Here is a 13,277-nt window from a genome sequence, read left to right as displayed (position 1 = left end):
AATTAAAGAATCATTGTTTGTGATTGTGATTGAATGCTGCATACCGTCTTTCATGAGGTGAGGGAGTGAATATTATGCTATCCCATAATATTGGGCCCAACAGTACGAGATAAATAGGCTATCAGACCGCATTACGGAGTGGCTTTTGCTCATGTCAGCTGTTTACAGACTCCCGCAGAGACCCGACAACGTGGTCAAACTCCAGATCAGCATTCCTGCTATCAGAGAGAGAGAGACTTTCCAAAGAGTGAAAAAAGACATTTTCCTTGGAACGTGCCTTGAATAGCCGCAGTGTGTTAGCGCATCCCCCCCCCACCCCTGACCTTCAACTCGGAGCTTCCATGATCTCTAGGTACCCATATGGAAAGGGGGGGAAACAAGATGTCCTGCCTGCACTAATCCCCTTCTTCATCAAGAATAATCCCCACATCTGGCATTACGCCCGATGGTCTTGCTCCCATCGCGTGACCTCAAAACCACCACCGTTTGTCCTTCGGCCAAGGAAAGCATCTGAGAGACCTCACCTAAACCCAGGTCATTTTTCCCACCCACAAACACCCCGACGCCCTTGCCTGGTGCACCTGAACGCCAGCCAGGAAGCAGATGATGGATGAGCATTGCTCCAAAAACGACATTACGCTTCTCAGAAGAAAAAGATGACGCAACACAGAGGGTCAGTGGACTTATTTGCTTTTTATTTCAGTCCCTGATGAAGTTTGCCTCCCTCGCTAGTTTACTCCAACCTCATAGATATTACTTATTTTTTCTAAATAAAAAGCTCTACAGCCATAGTTTGTTGAGTGCCCTTTGGTGTCTGGAGAGGCAGATGGGTCTGGAAGACAGTGAAAGAAAGGGATAAGCAGCAGGAGAAGCATAGATTGTTCTGTTGTGCCTTGACAAGGAGCTACAGGACGGAAGCACAGAGTAGTCTGTAGTCTGATTCGAGAGAATCCAGGTTTCATCAAAGGTACCCAGCAATCCCAGCTTTTCCATCGATAACGAGGGCCAAAAACGGAGTTGACAACAGTTTGGTCCATCTGACTGAAGAAACCCTGCCAGAGAACCCAAGACAGAACCAGTGTTCCCAAGATGTCAAGGGTTGCGCTGCAGGTTCAGAACGCCCCAGCAGGCAGGGTCTGCTGACTCTCCTCGGTGGAAGGCTCCAGCAGATTGAGGGACTCTTGGGTGAGGTTCAGGCTCAAGTAGAAGTTGTTGGAAGGCGGGAAGCGGTCTTCCCCCTCCTGCAGGTCTTCTCCGGCGGCCGAGGCGGCTGCCTCCGCCGCTGCCCTCTCCTCCTCCTTGAACTCCCTGTCGTGCTCCTGCTTGAGCTCCTGATAGGAACGGGAGAACATGTGGAAGATGGAGGTGGCCGGGAAGGCCATGATGAGTATCCCGCTCAGGATGCTGCTCAGCGCCACCACCTGGCCCGGAAGACTGCGCGGCACCATGTCCCCATAGCCCACCGTGGTCATGGAGATGATGGCCCACCAGTAGCAGGCGGGGATGCTGCTGAAGTCGTGCGCCCCGGGCGTCAGCTCGCTCTCCGCCAGGTGGACGAGCGGTGAGAAGAGAGTCACGGCCACGCAGAGGAAGAGCAGGAGCAGGCCGAACTCGCGCGTGCTCCGCCGCACCGTCAGCCCCAGCGTCTGCAGGCCCAGCGAGTGCCGGGCCAGCCGCATCACGTACAGGATGCGCAGAGCCCGCATGATGCGCAGCACCAGGCCCAGCTTGTCCAGGTAGCCCTTGCCCCCTCCGGGCCTCTCGTGCTGCGGGGAGCCCTCGTCCTCGTCCTCCACCAGCAGGGAGACGTAGTAGGGCAGGATGGCCAAGGCGTCGATGATGTTGAGGGGCCCGCGGGCAAAGGCCAGCTTGCTGCGGGCCTGCAGGAAGCGCAGGAAGAACTCCAGGGAGAACCAGGCCACGCACACCGTCTCCACGATGAACATGTGGTAGCACTTCTGAGAGCACTCGCCCTGCGGAGAGGGAGGCATACAGAGAGAGAAAGTGAGAGAGAAAGATGTAGAAAAAGAATGAGGGTGATAAGAAGGGAGAACAGGGAGGCATAAGTCAGAAGGAGGGAGAAAGTAAGGGAGCAAGTAAGAGCAAGACAGAGAGAAAGCAAGTTAGCATTCTTTCACTATGCATTCTGTTTTTCTTGCTATAGATTTGACTCGTCTTCAGTTAAGGTTCTACATACTTGCTGGTTTCAGTTTTCATCTCACATATGTTAGTGAGTGTGTATGCATGTGTGTGTGTCTGTTTAAGGTCTGGCTTCTGTTTTAAAGCCATCCATCCATCCATCCATCATCTTAACCCGCTTATCCTGAACAGGGTCGCAGGGGGGCTGGAGCCTATCCCAGCATACATTGGGCGAAAGGCAGGAATAAACCCTGGACAGGTCGCCAGTCCATCGCAGGGCACACACACCATTCACTCACACACTCATACCTATGGGCAATTTAGACTCTCCAATCAGCCTAACCTGCATGTCTTTGGACTGTGGGAGGAAACCGGAGTACCCGGAGGAAACCCACGCAGACACAGGGAGAACATGCAAACTCCACACAGAGAGGCCCCGGCCGACGGGGAGTCGAACCCAGGACCTCCTTGCTGTGAGGCGGCAGTGCTACCCACTGCGCCATCCGTGCCGCCTGTTTTAAAGCCAGTAAAACTTAAATAGAACATATTCCACAGTCTGTGTGTGTCTGAGAGAGTCTGTGTTCTTTCAGACACTTCCCTGTACTTACACAAAAATCTTTGTCTTTTAAATTTTTTGCGAAGGAGAAATATTGATCGAATCCCAGCCATATATTAAGCATAGAGTCAAAGCATCATACAGGCCGAATGGGAGATTAAGCTTGTTTTCTTGGCCACTGCAGTTCTGGATCAGTGCCAGTCAGTGTGCGAGACACATCTTCATTAACAACCTGCTGACAGACACACACACACACACTCACACATTTGACATTCTGTGTATTTAGCATGCATAATTCATACCTGGCACCCACCACCTGTGGCACTATACCATAGAAGCTACACTGTCTAGACATGAATACTGCCATTTTCTCTCTGCTCTACTGTCATGAAAGCTGCCTGATTTGAACTGCCTGATTTGAATATTCAAATCTCGACCGGTGCTGGCTGAATACAACTAGACATTCCAAATTGGGGAGAAAATTTGAAAAAAATATTCTCCTCTCTTCAGTTTTGGAACCGTTGGCAGTTAAACTGCATAGATCAGCTAATTCCCCATCTTCTCCAGCTGGCTCAGAGGCATAGCCAAAGGGCAATTTTTATACAAGTGGGACAAAAATTAAGCATATCTCAGCCAATTAATCACCCTGATTACCTTCAGAAGGAACCCTCAACATATGGTATCGTGATGAGGACATATTTCACAGTGACACAGCTGTCAACTTCCAGAGTAAGGAGGTGCCACGTGCTCTAATGTCCCTGCACCATCTGCTCCAGTGTTTTTAAAATGCATAAGGGACTGGAGACCCGATACTCTGGTTATCTTGGCACAGTGAACCTGCTCCCTGGTCTTCATGACCATTATGCAACTTGTGTGGCCTGATCTCTTGTAGAAAATTGTTATTCTCAGTGCTAACTGATTACAGCATTGGCCTGGACATGGCATGGCCTATGTTTTATCAATGTACTCAATGGATTCCACTATTGTTGCATGATTGTACACGGGGCAAGAAAAACCATATGAGCATTGGTCTGTGTGTGTGCATCCATGTATGTGTGTGTGTGTGTGTGTGTGTGTGTATGTGTCTGTGTGTGTGTGTGTGTGTGTGTGTGTGTCTGCACGACACATAAACTGGTTCATCAAAATTTCCGCCCACTCAGCAGTTCTTGTGATTGGCTGATTTGCATGAGAGGGTGCTGCTTTCCTCGACTGCCTCCCTCTGAGTGCTAATGAATAGGAATCTCCACCACTGAGCCTCAGCCCTGTAAACAGGGGGATGTGTAGAGTGCAGGCAGGGGGAGGGGTGTGTGGGGAACAGACTGGAGAGAGGTTTGTGGGGTACAGACAGGGAGAGGGGTGTGAGGTACAGACAGGGAGAGGGGTGTGTGAGGTACAGACAGGGAGAGGGGTGTGTGAGGTACAGACAGGGAGAGAGGTGTGTGGGATACAGACTCGGAGAGGGTGTGTGAGGTACAGACAGGGAGAGAGTATGTGGGGGTGTGGGGATACAGGCAGCTGTACAGAATGGCAGACTGTACCTTTCACAACCCATAAACTCATATATCCATCAAGGAGCACACACACACTGAATTAGCAGCACCAGGCCTGTCACTTCATTATGGTTACTGGCACCAGTTACAGGCTCAGCACCAGTGTGGTGCGGCTCTGGGCATAATGGGGTTTTGATGGCTGTGTCAGGGTTGTAGGAGACAGCGCTGCAGAAAGCTGGCTGTTCTTGAAAATAATGTAACATTATGTAATATTCCCTCAACGTTATTATCGCCGCATTCTCTTTGGCTCACCCTCTCCTCTCTTCACTTCACAGAACACAAAACTGCCAAGGGCCTCTGCCTCTGCCAGCAGGGTCACCTTCAGTCTTCTCACCCTGTGACATGCAGAGTGTCGCATGTTAACATGTATGTGTTTGTCTGTGTTAACATGTCCATTATTGTGTTTGAAAGAGAGAGATTACATACAGGTTAATATGTGGTTAAGTATGTGTGTGTGTGTGTGTGTGTGTGTGTGTGTGTGTGTGTGCATGTATGCCTGCATCCAAGCATGACTGTCTGCCTGTGTGTGTTTGTTGGAGGGATTGATTGGTATTTGTGTGTGTGTGCGTATGTGTTTGCGTGCCTTTGTGCTTATATGTGTGTGTCTAACTTCGGGAATCCTTCTACATGACAGTAATCCCCAGTACGCTACGCTGTATTACTCCACTATCTTACAGAGTCCTATAGGATTTAAACTCAATCTCAGTGAGTACTGGAACAAATATCGCTGACACGCTTCTTTCCTACTGACCTTGAATGTCCCGAAAATGAATCTCTAGGTACCCATATGGAATTCATTAAAAAGGCCAAAATATTACACATTACAATTACACTTACAAAATACCTTCACATGTATGTAAACTACCATAAAAATGTAGTGTATGTTGTAGTTTGCACAGATGTATGAACCAGAGAAAAAACTAAACATGAGAGCAACCTGTAAATACATACATTACATGCAAACGCATGCTTAAACTACAAATAAATATTTCCCCTTCCTATGTACTGTATGTAAGTGGTGTGTAAAGGGCGTGTATCAGGAGACTAAAAGTTATGGATGGTTTACTCAGCAGCCATGATCCTGCCTGCTTCTCCATTCCCATCCAAAGCCAGACTTTTAGGGCCAGTTGCACAGGTACGGATTAAGTTTAGTCCTAGACCAGTGATTTTCATTCCTGGTTCTGGAGAGCTGCAGGGTGTGCTGGCTTTCAATGTTACTCAGTACTTAATTGATCACCTCACCTTGTTTCTTGGGTTTCAATGAGTGGCTGCTATTAAGGCAAAAACAAAAACCAGCAGACCCTGTGGCTCTCCAGGACCAGGAACGAAGACCACTGGCCTGGACTAATCTGAAGCTAAATTTAATGAATTCTAAGACGAGGCTAAATCTGGGCCTGTGAAAATGGCCCATGAAGTACTTGTTTACACTTTAAGTGCAATAAACCGCTGTCAGCATTATGTTACAAGATAAAAATGCACGCGGTAGTACATTAAGGGTTTTTTTCAGCTCTGGATTCCGTTAATGGGCCAGCGAAACACTTGACTGATGAAAGCGTTCCCCGCCGTGGGGTGCCCCGCATGGCCAGAATGCGAAATGAGTCTGCAGTCAGAGAAACGAACGCACGGCCGGCCCACGAAGCTGTCTTTCAAGGTCTGAAAATACTGCCTCTGCAGCACTTCCCAGAACAGGAGCGGTGCCAGCGCATCACGGGGCAGAGGGGGTACGACTATCCTCTGATAGCCAACGTTATTTTATTAGCATCGCAGAAGATGTGACGGTGCTCTTTGAGGCCTTGGTCGCACTGAGGTCGGTCTATGACACATTTGACAGTTTGACATTTGACATTTGATACAGTGCAGTCCGTAAGTATTTGGACAGTGACACAGTTATTTTGTGGTTTTTGCTCTATACTCCAGCACACAAACAACAGATATAAAGCAACCACTACAGTGGTTAAAGTGCTTTCAGCTTTAATCTGAGGGTTTTTACATCCCTACTGGGTGAACAGTGTGGGAATTGTAGCGGTTGTTATACATAGTGTATCACCGTCCAAATACTTATGGACTGCACTGTAAATCCATGTAAAGTGCCTCCCCCTCCCCATCTGCCTACCGTTAAACTGCTTCACTGAGAGTGTAATCTATTGCTATCCACTTACACAAACCCAAATTTCCTGAACCTCCCCACAGAAAATGCGGTAACTGGTGCCTACTAAACCCTGCTGACAACGTGCCTTTTAGCTTTTAAATGGAAACTCCACCTTGAGTGGAGGGCTGTTGTGTGAGAGCTCTAGCGGGAACTCAACTCTAATGGTGCTTAAATGCGTCCAATAGGGACAATATGTACTTTAGAGCTGAAAGAATTAGATTTGAATTCAGACTGAACATTTTGCTTTATTGGGCCACCTTGTGTGCGGCGTCTCGTAAGTACAGACCATATGCGCCTAAACTCTTCTGTTTCCCAGAAAATAATCAAACTAGCTCCGCGGAGAAATGTTTTTCGCTTTGCTCAGCCCTGCTGGCCTATTAAACACCTGAACTCATGAAAAAATTAGGAAGCCTGGTTGCATTTGTGAATAAGTGCATTTACGTCACTTTGCAAGTGTTCAAGTGATAACTTCTCAGGAAACAAAATGAAATGAAAGATGGCCACACAACTGAACATATGTGTTGTGCACGCACACGTGTGCATGAGAAGATACACACATACACATTATCTACCATTATAATCCTGATCAGGTAATTACCTTGAGATTAAATTCTGCATGAACACCAGGCAAGCTGTTGCTAAGACACCTCTCCATGCAGGGGCTAGCCTTGTCTTTGGCTCATCATCAACTGTTAAATTTCAATTCAAATCTTTGGCAAATGTTAAGTGAAGTTGACGAAAGAAAATGCAAATCAGTGTGAGTTTCCGTCAACTACCGTTTGGCGAATATTCTGAAGAGGACGTGATTCTGAAGATTACGCAATCAAGAGCATGCCAGCTGCCTTTTGGGCTTTCTGAAGAGGAAGCATTCGACTTCGGTCATTTATTTCACAAATTGATTTCCATCACCCTTTATTACCTTTAACGATATGCCAACCTTTCCACCTCGGCCAAGCGTAGAAACTTTTTTTCAACATTTCTGTCTGCTTTTACAAACTTCAGGTGTTTCCTAATTAAGGAAAACAGTTAACATAAAAACATTTACATGGAAATCCCCTGATTCATTTTTCAACTAATGGAGATACACTGGGGATACACTGTCCCCCATTGACCTACACTCAATACATTATCCTTACAATACTTTTCCTTCTTTTCATCTCTCAAATCTGTGTTTTGTTTAGGTTCATTACATTAGAATTTATATCTGTGTCTAACTACATAAATTCCTTTTTTATAGCCACCTCATTAAGCCCATCCAATTTCATGATTGAATATACAGTACATTTAATTACATTTTTCCCTCACAGACATCATGATAATGCCAAAAAATTGCTTTGTCGTGAACTGTAGCAATCGTAGACAAAATAAAAAAACACCAGCCATCACCGTCAACAAGCTTCAACAGATACTGCCATGCGGACGATGCCAATATACCCCGCTGGCTTGTTTACAGACTATACCCTGTGCTTAGCTGTACTGCAGAGAGAGTACAAATACCTGTCTGCCAGTATAGATGTATCAAAACAGCAATCTTTTATCTGTTTCACAAAAACACTCCTTTAATGGAGGAGTGCACTCCTTTAATGGTCTAAATCACAAACTAATGGTTGTTAAAATATCGGTCAGAGACATTTTGGTCATTAATTTTGGTTATGTCTAAAGCCCGTAAGAGGACAGGGAAGTATGGTCCACAGTATTAATGGTCCAAGGACACACCAGCATCAGTCCAAGAAATTTGTTGACAGACCAGTATGATCATTTAGGTCATGAATACGGCCAAAATCTGAGATGTATAGTCCGAAAACAGTGTGATTTCAGAACAAATGAACAGGAGAGAGAGGTATGTTCACTAACAGAGAACATTCTTGCCAAGCTCACTCATACAGTACATTACATTACATTATTGGCATTTGGCAGACGCTCTTATCCAGAGCGACGTACAACAAAGTGCATACCCATAACCAGGGATAAGTTCGCTGAAAGACCCTAGAGGTATGTACAATTTCAACTGCTACCTGTACAACAAAGATAAGGACAAGGGCCATTTTTTTTTTTTTTTTTTTTTTTTTTTTGAACAAACAAACAAACAAACAGAGCAAGAGTTACCAAAGTTAACTATCCAAACACTGCTTACCTAGCCAACTAAAAATACCGATACACAAAGCAAGTCACAGAGACAACAATTAAGGTTCACAGGGAGGTAGGGAGGGATGGGGAGAGGTGCTGCTTGAAGAGGTGTGTCTTCAGCTTGCGCTTGAAGGTGGGGAGAGATTCTATAGTTCTGACCTCAACGGGGAGTTCGTTCCACCACTGTGGAGCCAGAACAGACAGTAGTCGTGAGCGTGAGGTGGAGGTTCTGAGAGGGGGAGGTGCCAAGCGGCCTGTGGAGGCTGAACGAAGAGGTCTGGCAGGGGTGTAGGGTCTGATGATTTTTTGCAGATAAGCTGGGGAAGACCCTTTAACTGCTTGGAAGGCTAGCACCAATGTTTTGAATTTGATGCGAGCCATGACAGGCAGCCTTTCTTCCTTTCTCCATCTGTGTCAAGCCTGATGTTGGGAACAGAATACTAAGCAAAGAGAAACATATTGTACTCCACGATATGCCTTAGGGATGTGCCATTTTAAAACCCTCACAAAGGAATCCTTGTACCTGTGTGTTTGTGTGTATATGTGTGTGACTAGAATCCATACACCATTATAAAACGTCATACAGACACTGGTCTCCTGACCTGCGTGTTCTGCCCTGAATTAAGAATGAGTAAAACAGGGGGGGTGTGTCATTCCCCAGGGCATAGCATTACCCTCCCGCTGCGCCGGGTTCGAATTTCAGTCTAGAACAGGCATCGGTGTGTGTAAATACACACCAATTACAGTAAACTGAGCTGGCAGATAGCTCAATTTACTGTGCGAAAGTGTGATTGCAATTTCTCCCCCTCCCCAGCAGGAGGCAGCGGGTGGGGAGCGGGGCGCCCTCGGCGCTCTCCTTCCCTCAGTGAGGCCTGGGAGGCAGCTGCTGCCTCCAAGACTGCAAACAGCAGGTACGCCAGCAGGTTCAGCTCAGCCAACCACACATTATGAGAACATCATTTTTTTTGCAGGCAGTTTTTCTTTAACCTCATGAGACCCATGAGCAAGTATTTTAGATTTTATTGTGTGACAAAAACACGGCAGTGAAAATATATATTTCATTTAATTTCAATTGATTGTCCATTATGTGAAGAGGAATACTGTACAAGAGCTCCAAGAAGCCAAAATTGAATGAATGTCCTCGTTTGAGGGCGCAGGGTCTCAGGAGTGTAATGTATTATATCAAATCTCTCAGTAGCTACGTTACTGAGCTAGCTAGTTTGCTAATCTGCCGCTGTTACTTCTTTACAGGGGCGGGGGGGCTCACTCACCCTGTCCTCCTCCTCCCTCAGGTCAGGCATGGTGCTGATGCAGAGGCTGACCACGGTGATGACCACCATGATGACGGAGAGGCAGGCGAACACCTTGCCCGGCACGCCCGAGTGCGGGTTCTCCACGGTGTCCCTCAGCCAGCCCATCACCCTGCGGTAGCGCGTCTCCTCCACGGGGGGCCCGGCCTGCGCGTTGCGCCTCCTGCGCTCCTCCTCCCTGCGCTCACGCTCGGCCGCCTCGTCCATGCGCGTGTACATCTTGCGCTTGCAGCAGCGCTCCATGTAGGCCATCTCCACGCCCCAGTAGGCCAGCTCGTCGCTCAGCGACAGGGCGCACATCTCGCGCAGGAGCCGCAGCTTGCCCGCCGCCAGGAAGTTGAGGATGACGCGGAAGGCGGACGGGCTGCGGTCGAAGAAGAACTCCCCGGCCGCCTCGTCGTAGTCGTCGCACACCTGCACGATCTCCTCGTAGCTGCTGCAGAAGCGCAGCCGGCCCAGCCGTGTCAGGGGGAACTGCTCCAGCGTGGTCCAGGGGAAGGCGTAGCGGTTGCCGCCCACGTTGATGACCGCCTGAGCCGCGTGGTCGACCGCCAGCAGGTCCTGCGGTCGGCGGATGAGCCGGGCGCGCTGGTAGTAGACGCCCTTGATGGTCTCGGTCTCCGGGATCTCGGTGAAGATCCGGTCCAGGCTGCTGTCGTCGCTAAGCGACAGGTGGCTGAGGTCATGGTTGGCGTTGCTGATGATGGGCATGGCAGCATGGGGGCGGGGGCCCGGGGGGCGGAGTTGGTAGCGGCAGCGGAGCGGGAGGGGTGGGGTGAGAGGGTGTGCCCTTCCCGATCGATGGCTGAAGCTTTCACGGAGGGCCGAGGGGGGCAGCTACAAGCAGAGGCTGTGTAAAAGGAGAGAAGCAGATAAATCACTTCTGAAGGACTCTTCACACTCTCTCACTCTATCTCTCACATACACACACAAACACACACACACACACAGAGCCTCTGAGCTGTCCTTCAGCACAGCAACTTGGCCCAGCTCAGTGGTCTAACAGAGCCAGAACCACTCTCTCTCGCGTTCTCTCAGTAAATTTATTTTCCCCGAAAAATTCAAGGTGTTTTATTGGCATAGCATAACACAACGTTGCCAAAGCAAAGATGACAAATAAAATAATAGAAGTAAAAATCCTTACAAAAAATGATGTATAAAATTTACACTCTCTTACTGGCTGAAGCAAAAAAAAAGAAAGGTAAAATATAGAATGTCTGTACACTCTTCAACCGTTTTCTCTCTCCCTTTCCCTCTCTCTTCTCTGTTGTTTCCATCTTTTTCTACTTATCAGTATTCAGTTTACAGAAGAAGATAAGCCTGCATAAACCCAGCTGCGCATTTTAAGTAGACAGTTAAACATAAAACCATCAGACATTTTGTGTGGTAAAATTTTACTATCCTGTAATTTCAGACGCCGACAGACGCTTATTTTACATAAGCCGTTACCTGTACTAAATTGCATTTTATAACCTTATTACTGCCTTGCAGATAAAATTAGACAGATTATGGCTTACAATTAGTGACGAGAAAAGCAGAAATTACATGCGTAGTACGTCATGTTCAGACCCTGTTTATCATTAGGCTACTGCGAATTGGCAAGCTGCTATACACTTCTATGTCAATTGTAAACATCCACGGGGACAACAAATGTTCACGTAAAAAATAAAACTAAATTCAGGAACCCCATCAGACATTCAATACATATTGTGGTTGGCAAGGTGTTCCATCTAGTTCGGGGGAGGGAAGAGTGATAAACTATTTATTAACGGTACCACTGGTAACAGCGTTCCCAGCGGAGGGCGCGTTGCTTTGCCGAGTGGAAAGTTAATTGAGGGAAGTGTTTTAAAGCGCCGCAGTGACGACGTCAGGAGCATTCTCTTCACTAACCCGGGAGACTCGTTTAGAGTCCTTTCCGGAACCTCGGAGGGATCTCCGTGGCACTTCGCCATACAGTTAGGTCAATTGCTTATGTTATAATAGGAGGCGTGCAATCCCACATTATAGATTATAGGAAACATAAATAGGGTAATGAAACCGTTAGTGCCTTAAATAAAAGTAATACCCTGTGCAATACACTGAATCTAATTTTCCTCTGGAAATTATGACTATTTTAAATAGCGGACAAAACAGAGTTGCTGATCCTATTTCTTTGCACTTCCCATTGTTTTTAATGCTGTGCGAGGGTCAGTTGTCCTGCAATGAATTGTAGAGCTATTCGTCCGATTTTGCATCGTGTACGGTTTGTTGCTTTGATTAAGCGATCTGACATTACTTCAGAAAAGATTAGGACAAATGAACACAGGACATAGCAACTCCTATATTTCCCCATCTCTGCCCCCATAACTTGTGATACGGTCACATCCCCGAAGACGGGCTTTCGAGGAATTACCCCGTTAATTGGCAGTGCTCAGCGCAAGAGCCACTCATAACGATGTCTATATGCATCGTATCAATTGTACATCACCCCCAGTAGCCTATGCGATTAGGATTTTATCTTGATCAAATTAACAGGACATATTTTAAACTTGTTAGATATCAAAGCAGGTTATAGGAATTAACTGGATGAAAGCAAGGGATAATCGTCATTAACAGTTTTTTATTATTGGTATGAAAAAGATTAAGGTAAAGTAAGGAAAATATTAGCCTATATAAAATAACTAAACAAATATCGTAGCATTATTTTCTGATAAAATCGCTGCAAAAATTAAGTTTACACTCACCATATTTGTGCCGAGAGTCCCTACCTCACTTATGTAAAGCGATTTTCACTTTTCTAAAAATGTTGAAAAACATTCCTGTTCATGTTGGCTCTCCAGTCTAATTCTGGAATGTCCGCGAGAAGAGTACACTTCAGCGCTAAGGTGTCCGGGTGCCAAAGGAGAAACGCACCTGTGCCATTCATGAAATATCTGCTTTCAGACACACTGAGAGGAGAAGACAAGAGTCGGACGCAAAACTGTCCCGTCCGGTCTGACAAGGCTCCCAGGCAGAAGTCGCTGTTTTTGATGCGCGTATGCGCGTGCGCGCAACACCGTCCGCACCAGCGCCAGAGGAGTTTGCAGAGTCAGGTGTGCGCGTTTAGCCTATATGAGAGGGCGTCCTCGTAATCCATTGATAGCACTGCGAGTTCTACCCACATTTCAGTATATTGGAACATAAGCCTTTGCCGGTGTTATTAAAATTACGAGTTCACCGCAGGAGGGATGTTGCTAGTAATGGAGATTAGTTAGGGAGTCTGTTACTCATGCAGACATGGTGCCGTTAGCTGCTCAGATACGGCTGGGGTATTTTATTATTAACCTACCTGAGGTGGGATATTGGTATGGGGGCGTTAGACTGGACCCGACGAACTCATTTTTACGTTGGCTATTCACGAATTACTAGTCCATGTAGTGTAGGCTTCACAGTGTTCCACAATTCGAGATTTCGGGATCATTGAACGT

The 13,277-nt window shown here is 47.0% G+C and overlaps 1 protein-coding gene across 1 annotated transcript; it reads right to left on the bottom strand.

Annotated features, from left to right (window-relative positions):
• Window positions 1–732: 732 nt before the first annotated feature.
• On the bottom strand, window positions 733–12,790 carry kcng4a (potassium voltage-gated channel, subfamily G, member 4a). The gene is made up of 3 exons (XM_061246744.1): window positions 12,555–12,790; window positions 9,793–10,681; window positions 733–1,973 (listed from the first exon to the last, which is right to left on the bottom strand). Exons 2-3 carry the CDS (start codon window positions 10,540–10,542, stop codon window positions 1,113–1,115), a joined length of 1,611 nt encoding a protein of 536 aa, XP_061102728.1. The 5' UTR covers window positions 10,543–10,681; window positions 12,555–12,790; the 3' UTR covers window positions 733–1,112.
• Window positions 12,791–13,277: the final 487 nt, after the last annotated feature.

Source organism: Conger conger, chromosome 6 (assembly GCF_963514075.1).
Source record: "Conger conger chromosome 6, fConCon1.1, whole genome shotgun sequence".
Lineage (NCBI taxonomy): Eukaryota > Metazoa > Chordata > Actinopteri > Anguilliformes > Congridae > Conger > Conger conger.
Note: the sequence above shows the minus strand (reverse complement) of the source record. Positions and strands in the feature narration are given on the sequence as shown.